Here is a 26,097-nt window from a genome sequence, read left to right as displayed (position 1 = left end):
CATCAATATAACGTGTGCTAGCTCTGGACGACGTGGGGTCGGGGCCATTTACCGGTGCCGTGTACTTGTACTGGCCTTGCTGGGGCCCAATCCTAGGTGCGCCACTTCCACGTGTCTTCTCTCCTTACCTGGCTTGTTGAATCTCACAGAATCTAGCTCACAATTGGCGGCTCTGGCTGCCTGGTCTCTTGATAGGACCCAGTAGCATTACCAGGGACTCTCCCCTCTCCTCAGCTCTGCAAATGCATGCCTCTCTGCTGCAGGTGGCATGGACTCAATTCTAGAAGCTTGGGGACCGACTTTATGAGTCTCCTAATTGGCACTTGCCATAACCTCTACATAGTATTTTTTTATGACCAGTGACTCTTGCATTACGGGGTCCACTGGATCAAATGGTACAAATGGCAGGGTTGCACGCACCACAGCCTGACCTGCTGCAGAACCTTCTGCTAATCTCTGCTCCACCTGGACCTGGCAACTTTCCATGCTATGGGGAAAATGGGTCAGGGCAGGATCCCCAAGTGTTTTTGACATGCTGCCTCAGAACCCAAAGACGCCGAGCAAGCATTCTGCTTCTTTCTTAGAGGGGTGAAGTATAACATGTAGGGATTTCTAATTTATTTTGGAACAGATGTATGACCTGCCACAGACCATAGAGACCTACAGTCTTCACTGATGCGGCAAGCCCCCGATTCTTCATAGGATCTGTCTTGTACTTTTTGGAGCATGTCTATCTTATCACGTTCTTGAATATGCTTCCTTTCCTTATTCCTCTGGTCCAATTAGCATGATGCATCAACAAAGCAAACCAGTGTGACATTCAAACTGTCCACATGATCCATGGCCCTTCAGACTATTACGATGGAGGGTAGGATAGTTAATATGGCCCTGGGGCAAGACCTTAAGTGTGGACTGGAGCCTACCCTATGTGAATGGAAACTGCTCCTGATCCTCCTTCCAGATAGGGATGGGAAAAAACTTATTTTCCAGATCGACGGCCGCAGACTGTATGCCCAAGGCTGTGTTAATTGGCTGTAGCATAGACGCCGCATCTGGCAGCTGCAATTGAACTGACAATTTGTCTGAGTTTGTCGTAGCTCACTGCCATCCTTTCTGGATCCATCTGAGTTGTTAAAGGACCAGGTTGGTGGATTAAGCAGAGATAAGATAGGTCACCACTGCTGCATCTTTAGGGTCTTTAGGAGGATCACTTACCACATCCATAACCCTCGGGATGAGAGACTGGTTCTGGTGTCCTCTCTTGGCTGAGGATGGAAATGCCTCTACTTGGAAATGAATATGGAAATGCCCCACCTGGATAGTTTCCCATAGAGGAAGAATGAGAAAGAAACAAGAAAACAATGGGAAGAGGGCTTCGCCACCCATCACCTATGTCTGTGTATATTATGCCCTTGGGGACTGGGGAAATGATCATCTCACATGACACCGACCGAGGGGAGGGCTCCATTTGGTTACCTGGCATTCCATACGTCCCCCATTCTGAATTTGCGTCCCTGGTATCAGGGTCAACTTGTATCCAACTGTCCTTGAAAAATCTGGATATTCCTCTTACCTGGGCTTATGGCTACCCAAATCAAAGGCCCTAAGTCTCTCTGAGGAAGGCCTGACTTACTGCGCACACTCGCTATAGTGTTTCAACCCTCCTCGTGGGCACCCAGCCTCTGCTTCAGCTGGTGGGTCCCGTCTGAAACTGGGCATACCGTAGAGGCTCAGCAAACACTTGCCATCCGAACGTGATGACTCATCTTGCCGGAAGTGTTTGGCGTGTGTGTAGGAAGGTGGAGTTTTCAGCCATTCACAAAGAGGTAGGATAAAATTTTCCTATGAGCCACCACTTTCTTCTATTTCAGGGTTTTGCCTCCCTCCCTCATACCCAAAAGGAGCCAAAATATTTTGTAATTGTTCAGTACTTCACAATTACATAATCTCTGAATACAAATCACTTCCTTTGATGCAAAGTAATAGCTGTGCAGTGTTACGAATTATCGTTTCCCATTCCAGTGCTGCGTGTCTGTTCACCTCCACCTGGCACATTCCACCTGCAGAAAGGATTCTAAAGTCAGGCTTCATCACCTGCCTGGGAAATTGAGGGTAACCTCCATGTCACACTGGGATCCCTTAATTTTTGTTACTCACCGATGCCTCATCTCAGAGAAGAGCTGGCGAGGTGGGAATCAGTGACCAAAAAAAAAATAAAATAAATAAAATAAAAAATAAAAAATCAGAGAGTCAAGAAGGTTAAGTCGTTTTCTCAAAATTGTGCAACAAGGAAGACTCTGAGCGTAAATCTAGTTAGTTAGTCCCCAGTCATGGTTTCTTCCTAGCACTGGTTAGGGTGAACTTTGTTATTAACTGTCAAGTGAAAAATTCTACAACCGGTGGACAAGGGGGGATGGTGGAAGAGGTGTTGGAGGGGGCAAGGACCCTGGAGAGACCACTCCCTGGGCTGCCTTTCCCTCATAACACAAGCCCATCTGGTCCTCCCCAGGGGCCTTTCTGTCCTGGCAGCACCAGGCCTTGGCCCCCTCACTCCTTAAGCCCGAAGCCATTTCCTGAGAAATTCTGAGCAATTTGGGAAATAGCACACCATGCCTAGCAAAATGAAATTCATTATTATTTTTTTCATTTCTCCAACGAGCTCCTCATGTAACCAAATAGGCGCGTTCCTGAAACGTAGATGTGTTTGCGAGGGACTCCCAGGCCTACTTGTAAATCCTCTCTTTCTCAAGGCAGAAGGGCTGATAATGTGTGACTTTCCCTTCAGCTCTGAAGCTTTGAACTTCTCTACATGTTTTCACATGCATTATCTATTCATTCATTCCACAGATAGTTCTGGAGTGCCTCCTATATGCCAGGCTCCCGAGTAAGTGCAGAGCACTGTGATGGAAAGACAGCGATCCTAATCTCCCGGTGGCTCTATAGTGATGGAAGACCGAGGCAACCAAGCTACGGCGTCATTTCAGATAGGAATAAGTGCCAAGAAGCAAAGGGAAGCAGGTTATGGAGGATGTGGGAGTAGAAGAAAGGGGGTATCTCAGGCAGGGTGGTAAGGAAAGCCTCTTCTAAAGTGATGCTGGGTAGGGGCCCTTATGACGTGCAGAGAGGACATTCCAGGAAGGAGCAATGTCATGACCCTGAGACAAGAACGAGGTTCACGTGTTTGATGACCAGCAAAGAGGCGGGGGAGAGTGAGAAGGTCAGAAAGGAGGAAGGATGGGCTGGCCGCTCTGGAAGAGAGCCAAGGGACCAGGACGGGGCGGCTGGCGGGGTAGCAGGTTGAGGAGGGACCGACAAGAATTCGGACTTGGCCATGTGAGAACTTCTCATCCGGACAGAATCGTGGCTTTGCAGAATATCGGGCAGAAGGTATAATTATTTTTCTCCGATGGAAAAAACAGAGAAGGTGAAAGACCTACCTGAAGCCACAACTGTGGTAGACCGGGGACCCAGGGATGCTCCGTGTTGGTTAATGACTTTGTAAAACTTGACAGTGAACCCATTTCTGAATGACAGTGAAATCATTTGGCCCTTTTGCTCTTGTAGGAGCTGGGAACGTTTTTTGTTTGTTGTTGTCTTGGTTTGGGTTGGGTTTGTTTGTTTGTTTGTTTGTTTTTTGCATAACCGTGTTTTTCGTTTGGGGATTTCACCTACCTCCTGCCCTGCCATTGGAAGGTGCTGGAACCTCTGGGTGAGATTTTGCACCGAGAGATGCGGTTCACCCTGGGATTGCCATGTCTGAAGGGACCTGCAGTGTGGGGTCTGCTTTGACAAGATACTGTTTGTGCTGGGATGGGACTGGGGGAGGGCTGAGTGGGGGGAGGTAGTGAGCGGGAAGGGCAAGGCGCCCCTGCACGTGGCAGGGCGTTTCTGCTTGAGGGTAACAAGCCAGGACCCCGGCACTCAAGGTTCCATCAGACACCATCTCTTCCAAGCGACTGCAGCATGGCACCCTGGGGTGCTGGTGAGAACAGGCCCTCCTGCTGCATTCCTTCTGGCCTACACTTGTTGGAGTCCACTGGGTGCCGGGTGCCGCGCCGGGAGGAGGCGCCCACTGGGTGCCGGGTGCTGCGCTGGGAGGCGGTGCTTACTGGGTGCCGGGTGCCACGCTGGGAGGTGGCGCCTACTGGGTGCTGGGTGCCATGCTGGGAGGAGGTGCCCACTGGGTGCTGGGTGCCGTGCCGGGAGGAGGTGGCTACTGGGTACTGGGTGCCGCACCGGGAGGAGGCGCCCACTGGGTGCCATGCTGGGAGGTGGCGCCTACTGGGTGCTGGGTGCCATGCTGGGAGGAGGCGCCCACTGGGTGCCGTGCTGGGAGGAGGCGCCCACTGGGTGCCACGCTGGGAGGTGGAGCCTACTGAGTGCTGGGTGCCACGCTGGGAGGAGGCACCCACTGGGTGCCACGCTGGGAGGTAGCACCTACTGGGTGCCAGGTGCCGTGCCGGGAGGAGGCGCCTACTGGCTGCCAGGTGCCACACTGGGAGGAGACACCTACTGGGTGCCAGGTACCACTAAGGCAGGCAAACACCCCGTCCACATTATGAGATGATTCGCCGAAAGCTTCTCCCGCCTCCTGACGATGTCCCCCAGTCTTACCTAGAACGACTTGATGGGCGCAACTCTGGGCATTAGACGGCTTTCTTTTTCATTTTCTTTCTTTCCTTCTTTTTTTAACTTTACTTCTTTTCCCCTCTCTCTGAGCTATTTAAAGCCCTTAAACTTCTCCAAGGGAGAAAAGAAGGAGTGCAAATAGCAAATTGAATTTAGTTCATTTCACTTGAATCTGAGCTAATTAAATTTGGCATTTGCATAGAACCCCTCATGTGTCCAGCACATGAAAGTAGTGGACTTTTCCCAGCCGAGGGGGGACAGTGAATTTCTTTGTTCCAAATAGGATTCCCTTCTGTCTCTTCTCTACCTGTCTGAGGCCTGGCTGCCTCTGGAAGCTCCACGGTTAATCACTGTCTGCCCCTGCTCTTACAGGTCCGCAGAGGTATCCAGGAGGAGCCCTGCGTGTAGAGGGCCGGGGCTGACCGTGAATCGGCTCCTCTGGACACACGGCCTTACACGTGACCTCTAAGATGCTCTGCTCCTCCTGGTCATGCATGGACTTGTTAAATGGCCCTGCTGAAATGATGAATGGAAAAGTGCCTTCCTGTTTGTTTTGTTTTAGCTGGTGCATACCCCCAAACACACGCACACACACTTTGTGAGAGTGATCATGGTCATCTGACAACCAAGGAATACTTGCACTGGCCATAGGACAACCATTGCACCACAAGAGGCACGCATCAGATCCCTTAGGAAGCCTGACTTGGAAAAAAGGGCTTTGCCGAGATATTGGAGTCAGGTTTCCACGGCTGCCCCCCAGCCCCCCATTCTCCATCCCTGCATTGAGCAGAATTAGATGTTTCTGGTGAACCTTGTACCTTCACCTTGTTTTCTGCTTTGCTCATCCAGGGTCATAACCATTATTTAAGATAGCAGTTACTTGGCATCTGTTGTTCTAGATTCCTTCTTTGCCTATTTATTTTTTCATTCTCATGTGCCCAGAAAGATGCATGGAAGACAGACACTACAGTGTCTCCATCATGCCTCAAAAGGGTCTGTTTTCACCCAAGATTTGCATAGGCCACCTTCTCTGCGTATGGCAGTGTGCATGCCTTGCTCAGTTTCCACTCACTTCTAACAGAGCCAAGCCAGATGCTGTTTTCTCTGTGACAATGACCTCTCTCCACTCTCCTGCTTCCTTCCATCTCTGCACACCCAGTCCAGAACCTGACCATTCTCTGCACCATGCCCCGGATTGTGGGAGCAAGCCCCTACAACGTGTCCCCACGGTTCCCACATTGACTTATGTCATGGTCTTATTGCCCTTCAGCCCATTGCCTGGCTTCTTGACCACTTCCTCCATCCAAATCTGAGTCCTACTGCACAGTCCTGACATATAGTAGGTGTCCAATAAGTGCGTGTAAACATACCAGTAAGTGTATAAGATGAAACTACAAGTATTTGCTCTGTACTCTGAGGTTTGAAGGATTCTATTAAGCCTTGTCACGGTGCTGAGACTAGATGATATTCCTGTTGGAGATGGAAGACCAGAGAGTTGAAAGAGGTCAAGTGACTCACCCAAGATCACAGTTACAAGTGATTGTTGCTGCCTAAGAAAATACTCCAACATGGCAGTGGCTAAAAACAATCACCATCTTATTTTATACACAGTTTTTTGAGAAGGATTCGGCTGAGCAATTCTGGCTTGGGGTCTCTTCTGTGGTTACAGTCAAACGTCAGGTGGGGCTGCAGTCTTCTGAGGACTCGGCTGAGCTGGATGTACAAAATGGCCCACTGGCATGGCTGGCAGCTGATGCCAGTCATTGGCTAGGGATTCAACTGGGGCAGGTGACCCATGCATGCGTCTACAGGTGGCCTCTCCGACATAGTAGTCTCTAGGACGTCAGACTTCTTGGATAGTGCAACCCTCTCAAGAGAACCAGGTAAAACTACTTGATCTTTTTTGACTGAGCTGTAGAACCTCTGTAGGCTTACCCTCCGCCATCCTCTTTCAGCCAAAACACTAACAGTCCACCCAGATCCAAGGGTGGGAGATTGCACCTCGTAATGGGAGCTGTGCCCAGGTATCAGGGGGCTATGTTCAAAACACCACAGGACCACATAATCGAAGGACTAAGACTCAAACTCAGGGGTCTCGACTACAAACCCAATCATATTTTACTAGTACACGATGACTGCACACATGCATGTGCGCATGCACGTGTGTCTGTGTGTATAAAATGAATTTTGCATACACAATTCAGAGCTAATGCAGTGTGTCAGCAAGGGCCTCAGTTCTCCACATAGCTGCAGAAAGAATTATTTCACTAAAAACACAATTCATGGTAAATTATTGAATTGTCTCTGTTCCAATTTCATGCCTGAAATGTAGAGGAGAAGGGAGAGCACTTATCCCTCTGGGATTACCTCTCTGCCCTTAAGTCTGATAAACAAGAGTCGTATTATTTGCAAATGATATCTTAGACAGAAGTACATATTTTAGTTATACATTTAACCAGGGAAAGGATGCCTACCTAATCTGCCAAAGATTGGTTTATTTTTTTTTAATTTAAAATAATTTATGTTCATTAAGGAAAGTTTGTCATGTTACTAGAAGTGAAACCATAAAAATGAAAATTTCCTATAACCTCATCATCCAAATACTACTATCATTTTAATTTTGTTCTAATTTCTTTCCAAGCTTGAATTACGCTTTTCTATACGCAATTTAAAAATCAGCTTTTCTGAGGGTATACTTTATGTACAGTAAATTGCATCCATTTAGAGTATACAATTCAGTGAGTTTTTGGAATTTATATGTACCAGTGAATATTTCCATCACCCCCAAAAGATTTCTTGCAACCTTTTTGTTGTAGTACCTTCTTTCCAGCTACAAGCATCAGGCAACCATGGACCTGCTTCTATCCCTCTATAGATGGGATTTGCCTTTTCTAGAATTCCATATGAATGGAATCATACAGTATGTATTCTTGGTGTCTGGTATCTTTCACTCACTGATTTTGAGATTCATCTATCTTGTTGCATATATCATGAGTTCCTTTTTAATGCTGAATAATATTCCATCGTATGGTTATGCTTTATCTGTTCATGTTGAATGGACATTTGGGTTGATCTCAGTTTTTTTTTTTTTTTTTTTTTTTTGCTACAGTGAATAAAGCTTCTCTGAAGCAAAGTCTTTTGCATGAATATGTTTTATTTCTCTTTATAAAAAACTAGGAATGAGGATCCCTGGGTGGCTCAGCATTTTAGCGCCTACCTTTGGCTCCGGGTGTGATCCTGGGGTCCTGGGATCGAATCCCACATTGGGCTCCCTGCATGGAGCCTGCTTCTCCCTCTGCCTGTGTCTCTGCCTCTCTCTGTGTGTCTCTCATGAATAAATAAATAAATAAAAATTAAAAAAAACTAGGAATAGAATATATGGGTCATATGGTTGTTGTAGGTTTAAGCTTTTGAGAAAGTTGTTTTCTTTTTTTAGAAGATTTTATTTGAGAGAGAGAGAGTGAGCAGGGGGGGCCGAGGGAGAGAGAGAGAGAGAGAGAGAGAGAGAGAGAGAAACTCAAGCCAACTCCACGCTTAGGACAGGGCCCCCCTGGGGGTTCAACCTCATGACCCTGAGATCATGACCTGAGCCAAAATCAAGAGATGGACACTTAACTGTCTGAACCACCCAGGTGCCCCAACTTTGTTTTTTTTGTTGTTGTTGTTGTTCAAAGTAGTTACATAATACACATTTTTTAAAAAATGATTTCATTTATTTACCTATTTTAGAAAGAGAGAGCATGTACACATGCACACACACAAGTCAGGGTAGGGGGACAGTTAAAGGGAGAGGGAGAAAATTTCAGCAGACTCTGCTGAACGCGAAGCCTTATGAGGGGCTTGATCCCAGGACCCTGACGTCATGATCTGAGCTGAAATCAAGAGTAGGATGCTTACTCAGGTGCTTGATACTCATTCTCAGTAGCAGTGTATGAGCATTTTACATGCTCCCAAACCTTGTTGAAATTGGCAAGGCTGATCTTTTTTTCTTTTAAATTTACCCATTTTAAACAAACAAACAAAAAAATACCCAATTCTCATGTTGTGTAGTGGTATCTCGTGGTTTCATTTGCATTTCCCTGATGACCAAAGAGGTTGAGTATCTTTTCACGTGCTTATTGTCATTTTGTTTGTTTTTTCAAGTATCTCTTCAAATAATTTGCAGATTTTTGACCAAGATTTTCGACTTCCTTTAAAATGATAAGGAATCTTTATAGATTCTCAACACAAGTCGTTTGTCAGATATATGTACCAGATGCCCCTCTTACCCTCAGTTTTGCTTCCTGTGGTTTCTTTCTTTTTTTTTTTAAGATTTTATTTATTTATTCATAGAGATGCAGAGAGAGAGAGAGAGGCAGAGGCACAGGCAGAGGGAGAAGCAGGCTCCATGCAGGGAGCCTGATGTGGGACTCGATCCAGGGTCTCCAGGATCACGCCCTGGGCTGCAGGTGGTGCTAAACCGCTGCACCACCAGGGCTGCCCTCCTGTGGTTTCTATTACCCATGATTAACTGCAGTCCCTGGCAGATGCTCCTCCTCCTCCTATCCCTGGTTTCAGGCCCTCACTAGTTGTCTTGGAGCATATTCCCTGTAGATGAAGGGAGGACTACTGTATTAGCAACCTTGTCTCCCCTTTAATGGTTTAATGTCTTGCCTCTACTTTTTTTAGTGGTGTCTTTAGAAGAGCAACATTTTTCACCTTTATACGATATATATATATATATATATATATTTCTTTTATGATTCACACATTTGGTTCTTTACCTATTCCAAAGTCACAAAGAATTTTACCCTGTTTTCTACTGGAAGGTTTATAGTTTTAATATTTACTGTTAGTTCTATGACCTGTTTTGAGTTAATATGTGTCTATGGCATGATCTAAGGTCCATGTTCATTTCTTTCAGCATATGGCTCTCCAGCTTTTCCAGCACCATTTGCTGAAAAGGCTTTCCTTTGATCATTTGTTGAAAAGACTTTCCTTTGACAACTTTATAAAAAATCTGTTGTATGCGATTCTGAACTCTGTTTCATTGATCTATATGCCTCTGCATTCACTAACAATACGCTGTCTTGGTTACTATAGTTTGATTGCAAGTTTTGCAAACAAGTAGTATAAGCCCTCCAATTTTGTTCTATTTTAAAATTGCTTGACAATTCTAGGTTATTTGCACTTCAATATAAATTTTTAAATCACCTTGTCAATTTCTATCAAAAAACAAAACCAAACCAAACCAAACACCCCAAACCCTGCTGGGATTATAAATAGGGTTCCATTTAAACTATAGATATATCTATATACCTATAGATATATATAGGGTAATGATATCATAATGCCATTGAGTCTTATAGTCCACAAACATTGTATCTCTTTCCATTTATTTAGTTTTTCTTAACTTTCTCTTAGCAGTTTTCTGCTGTTTTCATTGAAGAAATCTCATATGCCTTTTGTTAAACTAAGTAGAATTTCTTGCACTCTTGTAATTGAAATTGTTTTTGAAATCTTATTTTCTGTGTGTGCTGCCTTTATTTAGAAATATAATTATCTTTCATTTATCAGTTAACATTTTATCTTTCAATCATGCTAATATTACTTATTCTAATAGTTTTATAGATTCCTTGTGATTATTTTTCTAAATGATCATGTCATCTGCAAACAATCCTTTCCAATCTTTATGGCTTTCTTTTTCTTTTTCTTGCCATATAGAAATGGCTACAGCAAGGATGTTTCTCTAAGTTTGATTTCCAGCGATTTGACGATCAGCATAGGCCTATCCCGCCCCCCCCCATACTTATCCCATTCAGTGTTTGCTGAGCTTTGTGAATTTGCTAGCTTGTCTTTTTTACACCAAATTTGGTAAATTCCTTCCTTCCTTCCTTCCTTCCTTCCTTCCTTCCTTCCTTCCTTCCTTCCTTCCTTCCTTCCTTCCTTCCTTCCCTCCTCTCTCTCTCTCTCTCCCCCTCCTCCCCCCTCACCCCATTCTCTCTCCTTGCCTTCTGCAACTCTGCGTATCTGTATTTAGAACTTCTGATATTGCCCTATGGCTACCCTAGACCAGACCCTGTTAAATATTTTTCAATATTTCCTCTTTTTCTTCTTCTGATTAGACAGTTTTATTTATCTATAAGGCCAATGATTGCTCCTTCTTTATCTCTTTTAAAACCATCCGGTAATTTTTTTAACTTCATTTATTTGTTTCATTTTTTCAGTTTTAAAATCTTGATTTGCTCTGTGTGTGTGTGTGATTCTTCTAGTAATTCTTGTATTTTTTATTCATTTTAATCATCTTGTATCTTTTATTCATTTTAATCATCTTCTTCTTTACCCTAGTCAGCACAGTTGTAGTAGTTGTGTTAAAATCCTTGTCCATCTGACTGTCTTGCCTGTCTTGAGCTAGGCATGCCAATCTCAGTTGTTTTTTTCTTTTTTCTTAAAGATTTTATTTATTATTCATGAGAGACACAGAGAGAGAGTGAGGCAGAGACACAGGCAGAGGGAGAAGCAGGCTCCATGCAGGGAGCCCGATGTGGGACTCGATCCCAGGTCTCCAGGATCAGGCCCTGGACTGAAGGCGGCGCTAAACTGCTGAGCCACCGGGGCTGCCCCAGTTGTTTTTTTCTGTCATTAACTATCCTGCTTGCAATTTGCCTTATGTGTATGTGGCTCGGAGGTCAGCCAGAGATGTGGGCAAAGCTTCCACACAGATTATGAGACCCTTTCTGGATCTCTTCTTTTTTGGATCCTTCTTTCCCTTCCTGGTGGCAGTGGTTGATCTGAATCCATCCATAGGGTCCTCAGACCAGAAAGGCTGCAGTTTTCTTGATATTTCAAATGCTCTGAGCCAGACTGCAGCCATGACCTACACTCAGGATAAAGCTTGAAACCTGGGAAATTTACCTGTGCTTCCTGCTTTCTCCATGCTTCAACTCTTTCCAAAACATACCTGTTCATATTTCGTTTCCAGAATCCTCAGGTGTGTGTGTGTATGTGTGGCGGGATGGGGCGGGGGGGGGGGGGCTTTCTTTCTTTCTTTCTTTCTTTCTTTCTTTCTTTCTTTCTTTCTTTCTTTTCTATCTTTCTTTTTTTGGTTTTAAATGTATTGTTATCTGTAGGAGAGTAGGCCCATTAATATATTACCCCTCTGGACCATAAGCAGACCCTCTGCTCTATTTCATAGTAATCATTTTGCAAATACAGATTGCATGATTTTTACCACCATTCTTAAAATTAGTATTGGATCCAAGTATTTTCTATATATCTCATTATCATCATGGCCCATTTAATGTTCCAACATAATTAACCATTCCCTTCAAGTTGGGCATTAAGGTTATTTTCCACTTTCCTATATTTATAAATAACATTGCAATGAGTATAATGCTGCATAAAGCCTTTCCTATATTTAGGATGGTCTCCTTAGGGTGAATTCCCAGAAGTGGGTCAAAAAGGATGAATATTCTTAAGGCTCTTTTTTATATTGCCAAATTGCTTCCCAAAAGGGCCATACAAATTTGCACTGCTTGCAACAATTTAGGAAAATGATTATTTCATAAAACCTTTGCCAGTACTGGATATTATTAAACTAAGAAATAACACTTATATTTCAAAAGGTAAAAAATTATAACCAAGAATTTATGAACACATATACACGTAATATTTTAATGTCAGAAAATAGATTTTTTCTGGTTCTGTGACCAGAGACTCTAAAATGAAATAGATGTATTACAGAGAGGAAGACTCTGAAAAACTAAATTCTGAGCAAATAATCACAGAAAATTATGATGAAGGAGAGATTTGGGAAGCTTAGAGGGAAAACATTTCTTTGCACAGGAAGCTCAAAGATGAAAAACAGGCCCAAAATGCATGAAAGTTCAGCCCAAACTTATGAGAATACTTCCAGGAAGGCTGAGCTTTCAAATTTGTCAGTTCATGGTGGAAAATTTTGGAAAAAAATAAAAAAAAGAAGAAGAAGAAGGAAAAATGAAAAGAAAAGAAAATAAGCTTTTAAAATTGCCTTTGGAATAATAAGAACAAGAAAATGATTGTCCCATTGCATGAATCAACTGAAACCTTATTACCAGATGAAAGTATAAAACTAAATTCATTCTGAATCTGTCAGATATGTCACTTATATCAAGAAAGCATCTGAAAACTAGAAAAGGGAGAATAAAGATATTTCATAAGAAATTCAGTGCTAACATACAGAGGAAGTACTAAGTATTTACTTTGAAGTGTCTGCCTCAATTTCAGTCCCCAGACTCAAGCAAATTACTTTTCCAGGGCTGACGGGATGTGACGATAGATGTTTAGAACACAGAGTTAGTTATATTCTTAGAGGAATCAGGGGTAAGTAGAGAAGCTTCCACAATTCTGAAGGACAAATGGTATCCTCCTTTCAAATAGGTGAAGCACTTTTGAAACTTGATTTGATTCCCAAGAATGAGGTCCGTTGGTCAAATTCACATAGTGAGCATATGTGAAAGGAAGTTGGAAGCTCTCGGAGCCATCGTGGGTTCACTAAGAATAAATCGTGCCTAACAAACTACATTTCTACCTTGGATAGATTTGTGATGTGAGTTCAGGGAGATACCACAGACACAGGATATCCAAATGTCAGCAAGCTATTTGTCAAAGCTTCTGTAGGTGTAGTGATTTTATATGCGTTTATCATCCCAATTAAGTGCAAGCTCTGTGATGGACATTTCAGTTTTAGTCCCCAGTGCGGATCTGCTTTCTGGAGCATTATAAGCTCTCCACAGATATTTTTGAATGAACAATATTTTGTTGTTGCTGTTTTCAAAGGAAGAAATAGTGGAGTGTTTGATAATGTAGTCAGATTCTTCAATTGTACTCAATTACATGGTCCCAAAGAGCTTTCATTGAGGGACCGATGTCAGTCTAAAGGAATTTTCTAACTATAAACGATCATATTTTATTCTTCATCTAGTTCTCCTCAGCACCAGTCTCCTTGCCGTACAGCAGGGAAGACCTGACATGGGATAGAAAGAATAGCAAGAACCACTGTTCGACTTTCCAACCCATCCTTCCTCCTTCCTGGCTATGTGGCCTTTCCCAAGACAGATAATTCCTGCAAACATCAATTTCTTCATATTTAAAACAAAGGTATCAACATTAATTTGTACTACATGCTTGACATGTTGCACACACTCCTTAACTCTTCATTCCTTTTTTTTTCATCTCCTTAGGGTGCCTTTCTCCAGGTCAGAGAGGTCATCTAGTCAGGGGATAATAAAAGGATGAGATCACAGGACTAGAACCCAAAAATATCTTGAGATGCTAGGAAGAGAGTGCCAAACTATACAGACATGATTGTGTAGTATAAATGTTCTTTGCTTTGGTTTAGAAGAAAAAAAAATCAATTCAATGAATACATGATGGGAAAGAGCAGATTTGTTTGCAGTGCATGGGAACAAAGAACTGAGACCTACTGAATACAAGTCAGCTGCCAGGAAAGTGCAAGCAGTCCTGGGCTGCATTATTATAAGACTCATGTTCAGATAAATGGAAGTGGTAGTTCATTTCTGCTCTGTGGGGTCAGATTATACCTGGATTATCATGCCTAGGTCTGGACGTCATAAATCAAAAAGGACTTGAGCACACTGGGGTATGCTTGAAAAGAATATGACCAAATGAATTTGAAATATGGGATGCATATCAAAAACACTAAGATTGGAAAACTGTGATGTAACACCCAGTATTACAGAGGGTGTAGTGAAATAATTACCCCTGTATATAACTGGTCAAGATGAAATTGGTATAACCTTCCTGGAGGACTTCTTGACAATATGGTACCAAAACTTTAAATATATCAATACTCTTTGACCCAGCAGTTTGTCATTTTACTCTCAAGAAAATGCTACACATGGATGCCCACGGATGTGTAGAAAGATTTATCTTTGGGAACATGTGGTGTGATATTATAGTGAAAAATTGGAAACAGTATAAAATTCAAACAATAGGGAATTGATGAAGTGCATGATGATACATCGGTACAATGGAATATATTGCAGGCATTAAATGATACTGCAGTCAATACTTAATGACATGGGATAATGTATATGACATATTTTATGTAGCTTCATTTTAATTCCATAAGCAATCTCAATTCATTTTCCTTTTTTTAAGATTTTATTTATTTATTCATGAGAGGCATAGAGGGAGGCAGGTACATAGGTAGAGGGAGAGGCAAGCTCCCTGCAGAGATCCCGATGCAGGACTCGATCCCAAGACCCCAGGATCATGACCTGAGCCAAAGGCAGACACTCAAACACTGAGCCACCCAGGTGCCCCTCAATTCATTTTCAAGGGAAAAAAATGGAAAATAAGAAAAGTCAACAAAAAGAAGAAAATCTCAGTATTCAGAGAAACTCACTATTAACACATCGGTGGATATAGGTGTAGATATGTGTCCAGATGAAGATGGTGGTATACACATAAACCTAGATATGGATTAGAAGTGTGCATATACAGACATACATGATATATGAAATTTATGTAATAGCAAAAGTGCTAAGCATATAGCTGGATCCCAACATGTATTTCTGACATCAATGAATGAATCAATTTATTTATTTATTTTTTAAACCTAGATATTTTTAAACAAGACTCACAAGATGTGCTCAAGTTACAAGACGATAAAGTCTAGTTGTGAAAACATACCCATACAAATGCACAGTTAAAAACTAGAAATAAGGCAAAACTGTTGGGAGGGGGAGTATTAGCTTGATTATTACTTTCGTCTTTGTGCTTCCTAACTTGTTTTTTCTAATTTTCTACAACATACACACATTGACTTCGTAATCCAAAAGAGTCATAATTTTTGTAAAGCATACAATATAAGGGTTGGCTGACGGTATTAGGAGGAATATTTCACTCGAAGGGAAAGATTATAAATGGGCCCATGTGTGATCTTCAGGCAGCTGAAGGTCCTTCGTATGGGGTTATAGAATCACGTGAGCCTGTAACTCCAAAAGGACGGAGTCTAGAGGTGAAAATTGCTGGGAACTTGATTCTTGGCCAACCTCACGGACTAGAGTCTGCTCTCTTCCTCTGTGGTACCTTCTGTTGCCCCCGTATTCGTGTCTCTGCTCTACCGTTTATGAGATGTGTGACCTTGAACAAGTCACTTGTGGTGTCTGTGACCTTCAGGCTCCTCAGGTTGCAAATGGCGGTAGCAAAGTCTGTCTCATGCAGTTATTGTGAGGGTCAGAGGAGCTGCCGTTACTGGGAAGCCAGTAAAGATGTTAAGCGTTCTGTGATATTTGCCAGACATTACTGTCTTTTCCAGGCGTACAGCATGTTAGTAACAGGACACACTCAGGGCCTGAGACTCTAGACACCCAGTTCATCTTTCCACTGCCTAGCGCTGCCTTATGGTGACAGGTAGGAAGGAGTGCAGATATTTTTGTAACACTGGACAAGGGAGTGTTCTGGTTACCTCCTGCTGCACAATACGCCACTCCAAACGTAATGCCTTAAGACAACAACCCTGTGTTCATGGATTCTAGGAGTCAGGAATTCATAAACGACAAAGTCCCTGCTCTACAATGACTGGGACTCAGCTGGAAATACTCCCAACATCTATGGGTGACTCAGGAGCTTGGAGGGGGGATCTTCTAGAACCTTCTTCTCTCTCAGCTCAGTGGGACTGTTGATGGCACCACTTACACATGACTCCTTCCTGTGGCTAAGACCTCTCGTGGTGCAGGGGCAGGTTTCCAAAGAAGGGGTAAGCATCTGAGTGTCAGTGTTTTCAAGAAAGCCAGGCAGCAGCTGCATGGCCTTTTATGACTCCTTCCTAGAGGTCATGCAGAGTCATTTCCTCTGCAGCCCTATTATTAAAAAAAAAAAAAAAAATCCTTAAGACAGCCCAGGTTCAAGGTTAGATAGAGGGGGTTGAGGCGGAGCAGGCTTCACCTTTTTGGTAGGGGGTGGCACGGGTCACATGGCCAAATAGAGTGTGGGGTGGGAGATTCTGTTATTGGCCTCTTTGCAAAATGCAGCCTCCCACAGGGAACAGCTGGATATTCCCGAAGACAAAGCTTTACTTTCCTGAGATGCTGAGTTAAGCTGGATCAAATTGCTTCTCTCCTGCATAGATATTTCTTTGGGCCAAAGTTTGGGGAGGAACTGAGATACCTCCATTCTTGGGCAGTGGGATGATTACCTCTGGGACGGCCACATTACATTCAAGTTTAAGTGAAGAATGAGCCTCCACTGCAGCAGTAAGAAAATTCATTTAAAAAAAATAAACATAACTTTTATTAAGTGTTTTTTAAAAATTACTAAGCGTTAGATGTTCAGAGGAGGAAAATTCTAAAATGCACATGAACAACAATAAGGAAAACATTTTAAATACCCTAAATGTTAACTACTCAGAAAATAGCCACTGTAGCACCTTAAATGTATTTCTTTCAATATCTTTGTATGCACATGTGTATGTATATGCGTACATTTATATACTTGAGTGGGTATGTATTTTTGAAACAGAATAGGGTCGTTTTGCACTTACAGTTTTGAGGCATGCTTTTTAAAATTTAGTTTAGAATTCCAGATCATAAACATCTCAGATTGACTTTTACGTTTTTATTTTTTTAATTAAAATATTTTTATTTTCTATTACACATACTCAGTAGAATTCACACTAAATATCAGCAAATGTGTGTACATTTACACGAGTGGAATCTCTCTTTGCATTTTTCCCTGTGTATTTTTTCACTCAACAACATATCATGGAGAGGCTTGCACATCAATAAGTATACATTTGTGTCACTATATTTATTGTCACATATATTTCATGGAAATCTTTCTAAGAGTATTGCCATCACTTAAAAAAAAAATCAGCCCCCTAAAAATGGGCCTCTAGGTCATTGCCTTTTTTTTTTCTGAATTAATTAACTGTCATTTTTAATTCTATTTTACCAAAAAAGATTTTTTAAACCATGATGATCAATGTTAACAGTTCAACGTGAATCTCAAGAATTTTATAAAATCCTCTTTCTTGGGGGATCAGGTAACCCAGGGTTTGAATCCATGTCTTACCACTCACTGGCTGTATGGTTGCAGATAAGGAGCTCAGTGTCTTCAGCCTCTGTTTGCAGGAATAGGGATGGAGTAAGTCACCTCTGGGCAAAGCGCCTGGCCTGTAGCGGTGCCCTGTGACATGTAGCAATTGTGGTCAGAGCCTCTCCAAGCGGTAGGTGCGTGTGGACATCTGTGGTTTAGCCCTAGAGCGCAGAGCATTCGTGAGTTGTGTGGTTTGGGGGTTGTGGGAAGTTGTGGCCGCTTTTGTCCTCTTCTGACAACTGGCACCATTTGTATTCCCCGGATGGCTGGGGGTCAGATGGGTTTTTGCATTCCCAAGCTACATATTTCTCTATCTGGTGCAGTTCTGGGCAATCTAAAAATGCAATATCGCTGTCACCAGCTCGAGGAAGACACGGAGCCTGAATAATTTAACATGTCACCACCATCCATCATGATACCAAGAGCGCGGGAGATGGAGTGTGGAGGGGTGGGTCTACCAGAGGCTGGCACAGCAGGTTTGTGGAAGGCCAGCATAGTCAGAGAAGGTAGATTTGCAAAGAAGAGCAGTGACTTAATTCTCACAGGGCCAGGAAAGACCATCGTCCCCGATCGTGCTCCAGACTTTCCCATAATTTGACTTTCAATTTGTTCAGTTGCCTTGCTTTGCCCCAGAGCAAACCTGGGGCATCAGGTTTTTTGTTTGCCATCAAATATCTATCCCCTCTTGGGAAAGCCTCTCAATGCCTCTGAATATCTTCATTTATTTATCAGTATCATTGAAATGATTCTTATGTAGAGAGGGCTTAGTTAGCTTCGTGCCTGGAATATCTTAATTGCTTCCCCAATTGCGAAGCTCCAGGAAGTCAGGCAGGTTTTGTGTGCTGCATTCACTGTCTTATCCTTAGCACCCAGAACAGCGTTTGGCACAGAGTGGGCACCTGGTCAGTAATTGCTAAGTGAGTGAATAAACAAATGGGGGAGTGCGGTGATTACTCCTGGTGGTGCCGGGGGCCAGGACTCCGAATGCCTGAGCTGGGCCCCGGGCAGCATGGCTCTGCGTTCCCCCTCCGTGTCCCCACATGCCTTCTCCCTGTGGGGGGTGGCTCTCACGTGCCCCCCATTCAACCCTTCTACCACCAGCCTTGTGATGTTACAAAGGGGCCCTTGGTTTTAGCATTTTATGTGTTGGGGTAACGTTCACATTCCATAAAATCAACCACGAACTCTTTTAAAGTGCATAAATCATTGCCGTTTGGTACGCTCACACGCTTGCGCAACCATCACCTGCATCTGGTTCCAAGACATTTCCATCATCCCAAGAGGAAACCTCAAGTATTTGTTGGCAGTCACTCCCTCTTCCCCTCCTCTGTCTACCCAGCCCAGACAGCCACAGCTTTGTGTCTCAATGGATTTACTAATTCTGGATGTTTTATGTAAATAGAATCATAAAATATACGACCTTCTATGTCTGGCTTCTTTCCCTTAGCAGAACCTTTGCAAGGTCCATCCGTGTTGTAGCAGGTGTTCGCCTCCTTTTACGGCTGAGTGATAGTCCCTTTTGTGGATACAACACATTTGGTTTTTCCGTTCATCAGTCGGTGAGCATTTGTGTTGTTCCGCCCCTTTGGCTAGTGTAAGTAGTGCCGTAATCAACATTCGTGTACACCTGCTTACGTGAATACCCTACCTTCAGTTCTTTTGGGGTATGCCTATGAGCAGAATTGCTGGGCCCTGTGGTAGTTTGGGGTTTAGCCTCCTGAGGAACTGTCAAACTGTTTCCCAAGCCTTGTCCACGTCACTTGGCATTCTCATCAGCCTTGCACGAGGATTCCCATTTCCCTATAGCTTCTCTAACACCTACTATTTTCTTATTATTTTGATTATGGCCAACCTCTTGGATGTGAAATGGTGTCTCATAGTGGCTTTGATTTGCATTTCCCTGATGACCAGTGACTCACCTTTTCATGAGAACAGAGGGTTGTAAAATCAGACAAAAGTCAGGTTCAAACTTGGCGGCTCTTCCATATGTGATGGGTGTGATCTCTGATAAGCAACATCAAGAATATGCAGGTCGGCTTGCCCCTCAAGAAAATTGAGGTGGTACTTACCTCCCTGGTCTCTTGTGAAGGGCACATGGGCTACTGCATAGGACGTGCCCAGAGCAGCACTTATCACACAGGAGAATGTGCCTCACCGTCTTCTTCAGGCTGCATCCCAGACCCTTCAGGACCAGAAGAACCAGGGGAACGTTACCCGAACATCTTCACAAGGGTGAGGATGGTGCCAGTTCCTCTCCTCTTTTCTTGCCAGTCCCGGGCCATTCTCATGTCCTCTCAGCCCTAAATGGAAATACTCGAGTAGTCCTGTATAATTAATGGCTGCACTTTACTTCACGAAATCACCAATTTCATATTAAAATGATAGCAGAGGGGGCCCTTTGCTATCTGTCTGAATCCTCTCCAAGTTCATGTGTAATTGGCCTGTGGCCCCTGCAGCTTATATGGACGTTCAGAGGCTGCAGGACTTGGGTGTCTGCCACCTGCCGAGGGTGTCCCGGAAGCCAGAGCCCCGCGCCCACCCGGCAGCACTGCCTTTTCCTCTATTAACCCGGGCAGACAGTGAATGAATGAGGACCGCGCCCCCACCCTCACTTCTTTGGTCTTCATGCTGTTTACATACATGCTCTCAGTTTCCTCGCAATGACCGTGTGAGCTGCGGACTGCTGTTCCCCTGTCCAAGGTGAACTCAGAGAGGGTAGATGCCTCACCCACGTTCACACAGCTAATAGGTAAGGCCCAGATTAGAACTTGTGTCAGACCCCAGTGTGGTAGTGGGTTTCTACAGAAGTGCATTACCTCTTGTGGTTCATGGATGACATCAGGGTAGAAACCTGCTAGACTCTAAGTGTTTGAGGACACAGACCATGGCTATTTGATGTCATTAATATAAAAAAATAAAGATTTGGGATCCCTGGGTGGCTCAGTGGTTGAGCATCTGCCTTCGGCTCAGGGCGTGATCCTGAGGTCCCAGAATGGAGTTCCACATCCCGCTTCTCCCTCTACCTGTGTCTTTGCCTCTCTCTGTGTATCTAATAAACAAATAAAATCTTTAAAAAAAGATTTAATACCTTAGTGGGGTCTTGACTCACTCATCTCTCTCTGTGGCCAGATCCCCGCCCTTAATTATACCTGTTTTCTAATGCCTCCAGAAGTAATGACCTCTGATGTGGTGGGCATTTGCAATGCAGCTGGTCTATATTGCGATGTGCTGTAAGAGTAAAATATACGCTGGATTTCAAAAGCTTACCGTGAAAAAAATATATATAAAATATTTTACTAATGATAATTTTATGTTAATTGCATATTAAAATATGATTTTTAATATATTGGGTTAAATACTATATATTCTGAAAATCAATTTTACCTGTTTGTTTTTTCCCATTTTCTTAAAGATTTGTGTATTTTTTTAGTTGAGAGAGAGAGAGAGAGATAAGGGGAGGAAGTTATGGGCAAGAGCAGGGGGAGGGACAGAGGGAGAGAATCTCAAGCAGACTCCCTGCTGAGGGCGAGCCCTATACTGGGCTTGATCTCATGACTCTTAGATCAGGACCTGAGCCAAAATCAAGAGTCGGATGCTTAACCCACTGAACCACCCAGGCGCCCTGTTGTTTCTCTTTCTGATGTGGCTACTGGGGCATTTAAAATGACATATGCAGCTTGCATTAGATTTCTATTGGACAGGTTGGTGTGGAGACAACTTCTCTTAGCCTCAGCTTCTACTCTGGAAATGGTAGCTTGGTACCTACAGGAAGGAGGTGAGGTCAGAGGTGTGGGAGTGGAGGGAACTGGAGAAGCCTTCGTGGTAGTCAGGGGCATGATGACCATGTGCTTGGGCATGTGGGATGGTGGAGGCGTCACTAGGATCCAGCTAAGCCTGAATGGTGTTCTCACCAATAATACAAGTGCACAGGTCTAAGGGGGGAGCTGCAAGAAGCCGAAAATGCTCCCTACTGGTGTTGGGAGCAAGTAACACCTGCTAATCCTCATAGGTCAAATCATCAAGTTCTTGCCGGTGTGTGCACACACATGCACACATGCATGCACACACACACACACGTGCATGTGCACACACAGTGTCCCAGGCCGTTTAGCCACAAGTCAGGTTTTGCAGGTAGGCGACCTAATTTAGTCTCAGCTCCCCTGCTTACTACCTCACATCAGCTCCTGAGACGCAGTTTATTCACCTCTAAGACAAGGTGCATAATGCCTTCCTTACAGGGATGGCTGTGGACATTTAATGAACTATCTGTTCATATTTTATCATACGCTGCTATAGGGACCAAGGGAATAAACGCTGCAGCCATTGTCTGGATTTGAATTGTGGTTCTACTACCAACAAGCTGTGTGACCCTGGGCAAATTACTTAATTTCCTTGTGCCTTCATTTCCTCATCCATTAAAAAGGGAATAAAAGTAGTAACCTCCTTCGTAGGGTTATTTAAGGATTAAACAAGTGAATACACATAAAGAGGTAGAGCAGTGCCTGGCAGAGACAGTGCTATGCAATGGTTAGCTTTTGCCTGGTGACTTTCTCTTACCCCTGCTGGATTGTCCTGATAGGGAAAGGTCCCTGTCTGAGTCCTGTCTGTCATGTTCACCAAGGCAGGAGCACAGTAGCTCATTTGTTTGGGAGAGGAAGGAAAATGAGAGAGAGAAGGAGGGAGAATTTGGCTGGAACGGTTTAAATAGGAGGGGTGGTGGAGCATGGAGGGGGAGGGGGAGGTGTCTCAGGCCGACTCCTCCTGAGCGGATCCCTGCCTCCCTTTTTCTCTGATGCCCAAACACAATAGGAAGTATGACAGATGCTTTCTGTACATAAGGCAGCTATTGTATCCAACAGCTTCATTTTCCCCTTGGCCAAGAATTACGTGTAGATGAACACAAACCCTCCCTTCCTCCCTCCTTCCTTCCCAATTCCTTCTTTCCTCCCTCCGTTCATTTGTTCATCCATTGCTTCCTTCCTTCCTTCTTTCCTTCCTTCCTTCCTTCTTACCTTCTCTTTCCTTTTTCTGTAACAGTAAAATATTTCTTTTTTTGAAGATTTTATTTATTTATTTATTTATTTATTTAATTTATTTTTAAGAGATACAGAGAGAGAGAGAGAAAGAGGCAAAGACACAGGCAGAGGGAGAAGCAAGCTCCCTGCAGGGAGCTTGATGGGGGGACTGGACCCCGGGGTCATGACCTGAGCCAAAGGCAGCTGCTCAACCGCTGAGCCACCCAGGTACCCAGTAAAATATTTCAATGGCAGTTGAAAAAGCCTTCCTGGCCTTTGGAGACCTCTGCTCTTTTGCTGCTTCCAGAGTACCATGGGGCCTCCGTCAACTCCATTTCAAAGGAGAGCCTTCAAATGAAGGGCTGCATCTAGTAGAATCCGGAGTCTCCTGCTGTCTCCAGCCCCCCCCCCCTTAATTGCTGGAGGTTGGGGATGTTGACACTAAGGGGCAGGGACACAGTCAAGGACAAAGATCAGACATTGTTGTTCCCTATAGTCTCCCCTCCATGACAACCTACCATCTCAGGGAAGGGAGAGGGCAAGCATTAATCTTCCCATTTCACAGAGCATTAATTTGAGAGACAGTGTCACAAATGGTTAAACATTTGAACTTGACCATCAGTCACACATGGGTCCCAGGTCCAACTTCACTCATTATTAGCAGATCATTTTCTCTTTCTGAAACATGGTCGCTTCACCTGTAAAGTGGGCATCAGTAAACCTCCCTCCAAGGAGTACTGTGAGTTTGGAATGGGAAGATGGATATGGTTAAAGGACAATCCGCCTTCGCTAAGGTTGCCTCCTGAGGTGTTTCCAGGAAAGTAGTTTGCTTTCTAGAAAGCTTAGATGTGGAGCTGGACAGACCAGCCCTGAATCCTAATTCCCATACTCATCAGCTGAGTGACTCTTGGCACATATGTAACTTTGCCCACACATGTCTTTCTGTCTTTGTTCTATTATCTAATTTGTTAGTTACACTTAAAAAAAAACGATTTTATATATTCATGAGAGACGCAGAGAGAGGCAGAGACACAGGCAGAGGGAGAAGCAGGCTCCTTGCAGGGAGCCCGATGGGGTACTCGATCCCAGGACCCAGGATCATGCCTTGGGCTCCACCACTGAGCCACCCAGGCGTCCCAATTACACTTTTGTTATGAGTATATCATGAAGAGAATTGTATGCAATAATGTATCAGCATCTTCTAAGCACATAGCAGATCACTCACCATGTTACTGGAATGAATGAATGAATGAATGAATGCATGCATGCACCGTAACCGTATTGCAGACGGAGCGTCTTCCAGTGCGATTTCTGAATACTGAGTGTCCCGTAAGAGGAAATGGTGTAAGAAACTCTTCTTTGCATTGAGCAACATTCCCCTCTGATCTATGGTTTCCTTTTCCTCGGGTAGAACTTCCGAGTAGGTAATAGGTTTGCGTGGTGCTTGATTCAGAAGATGCAAGATATTTATATTTCATATACTTTATAAATCTGTCCCCTGCCTTCAGCCACTTCTCCATCCAAGACAGCCGCTGCTGCTGGGTCCTTGACGCTCCTCCCAGAGACAGTCAGTCGATGTCCGCGTATGAGGATCTGTACCCAAACCACAGGCCCCTGCTTCCCGCCCGCCGTGCGCCCCACCATGCTCTAAGCTCTCCTCTCACTGTCTCCTCTCTAGAGCAGAGAGCTCACCAATGCTTTAATCTCTTTAATTCTCCTGCACTCTGTGCTCTTTTTGTTAACAACAACAAAAAATACATAATACAGAAAAGCACAAAGACAATAAAAAAAAATATCTATTCCTCCCTGCGGAATTAACTGCTGTTAGTATTTTGGCCTATTTCTTTCGGGCCTTTTATCTTTATCATCTTTGGCATCCAGTGCTCATGGCGTGTGAATGCATCGCCCATCGGCCTCCACATTCATGAGTGTGTCTCTGCAACATGCCTTGCTCCCCCCCTCCTCCCCTCATCCCCACTGCCCCCTGCCTCACCCACACCCTCATGGCCTCTCACTGAGCCTCCTGGCTTCCTCCCCTCCGCAGCACCCCTTCTGAGGCCTGCGCGTCCCTGCCACGTCCTTCGTGCTGCACAATGAGCTCACCCCTTGCCCTGGAACCTTCTGTGACACCCACGTAAGGCCCCTCGTCCTCAGTGTGGCACTCAGGGACTTCACTGTGGGGCTCCTGTGGTCCTTCCCGTCAGCACTGCACTCAGCGTGGCCGCCATCCCCAGGGATGCTCTAGCTCTCACCTTTCCCTGGAACTCCCATTTTCTGCCACTGAAGCCCCATTCATCCTTCCAGCCCTGACTTAAATCCCCCTTCCTCCATAAAACCTTCCCCGGCCCTCCGTGTTGGGATGGATTGCTCTCCCCCATATTCTCAGCATCTCATTGTGTGGAAAAACAGAACCATGAATTAGGGTAAAGGCTCCTTAGGATCCCATTTGTCTCCTTGACTAGCTTATGATCCCCTGGCTGGCAAGGGGCTGGGCTATATCTATCTTTGTACCTCCAGGCTCTGGCTCTTGGCCTGGCATATAGGAAGCTCTTGCTTGAAATGTGTGTGGAATTAAGTTGCCTGAAGTGTTTTCCTAGAGGCAACCTCATCATACGAAGCAATAATCACAGCTATCCGTTAGTTAGGACCCACCCCGGGACAGATATTTTATGCATCATATCTCCTTTAATCTTCATAGCAACCCTACAAGGTCAATAGCTATGGTCCCCGTTTTATTAAGAGAGAACCCAGCACTCAGAAAGGGGAGGCGTCCCCTCAAGGTCACACAGCTCGCAGCTGCCAAGTCATGGTTAGAACCCAGACCCGCCTCACCGCAGAGCCCGGGAGCCCATCCATAAATCATGCCAGCTCCTGGGTCACTTGGGATTTCCAGAAGGAAGTCTGGGGATGGGGTTGCTGATCTTTGGGTCGGAGGAGGGATTTAACAAGCTGCAGGAGGCTTATGTGACTAATGGATTGCTCTTCCTTTCAGGGGGAATCAGCTTTGGGAGAACCAAGGGGACTTCGGGTTCAGAGGCAGATGATGAAACGCAGCTGACGTTTTATACGGAGCAGTACCGTAGTCGCCGCCGCAGCAAAGGTAAGGGAGTCTTTGGGAAGGTTCCAGAACCCGCCAGCATTGGTAGGAGGAAAGCCTGGGAGGCAGACACCTTGCTCAGTGACACACCTCAACTTTTCCTCGACCCGGTCTTGGTCCGGTTAACACAGCCTGGCATCCGAAACCCGGGCTAGACGAGTGACGGTTACTTATGGCTTCTCCTTCCATTCTTCGTTTGTTCTCTGTCCTCATTCCTCAAAGCATTTGGGGAAGATTTTTTAAGTTTATGCGGTCTAAAAAAAAAAAAAAAATCCA

The 26,097-nt window shown here is 44.3% G+C and overlaps 1 protein-coding gene across 4 annotated transcripts in view; it reads left to right on the top strand.

Annotated features, from left to right (window-relative positions):
• ASTN2 (astrotactin 2) overlaps positions 1-26,097 on the top strand; it is an 851,085-nt gene that overhangs the window by 265,367 nt on the left and 559,621 nt on the right. For all 4 annotated transcript variants that reach the window (XM_072842536.1, XM_072842535.1, XM_072842534.1 and 1 more), the window contains one exon: positions 25,717-25,824. In XM_072842536.1, coding sequence (XP_072698637.1) covers positions 25,717-25,824 — 108 coding nt within the window. The remainder of the gene's footprint in view (positions 1-25,716; positions 25,825-26,097) is intronic.

The sequence above is a fragment of the Canis lupus genome, chromosome 10 (genome assembly GCF_048164855.1).
Source record: "Canis lupus baileyi chromosome 10, mCanLup2.hap1, whole genome shotgun sequence".
Taxonomy (NCBI): Eukaryota; Metazoa; Chordata; class Mammalia; order Carnivora; family Canidae; genus Canis; species Canis lupus.
The sequence above is the reverse complement of the archived record's forward strand: the minus strand, read 5'-3'. Positions and strand labels throughout refer to the sequence as shown.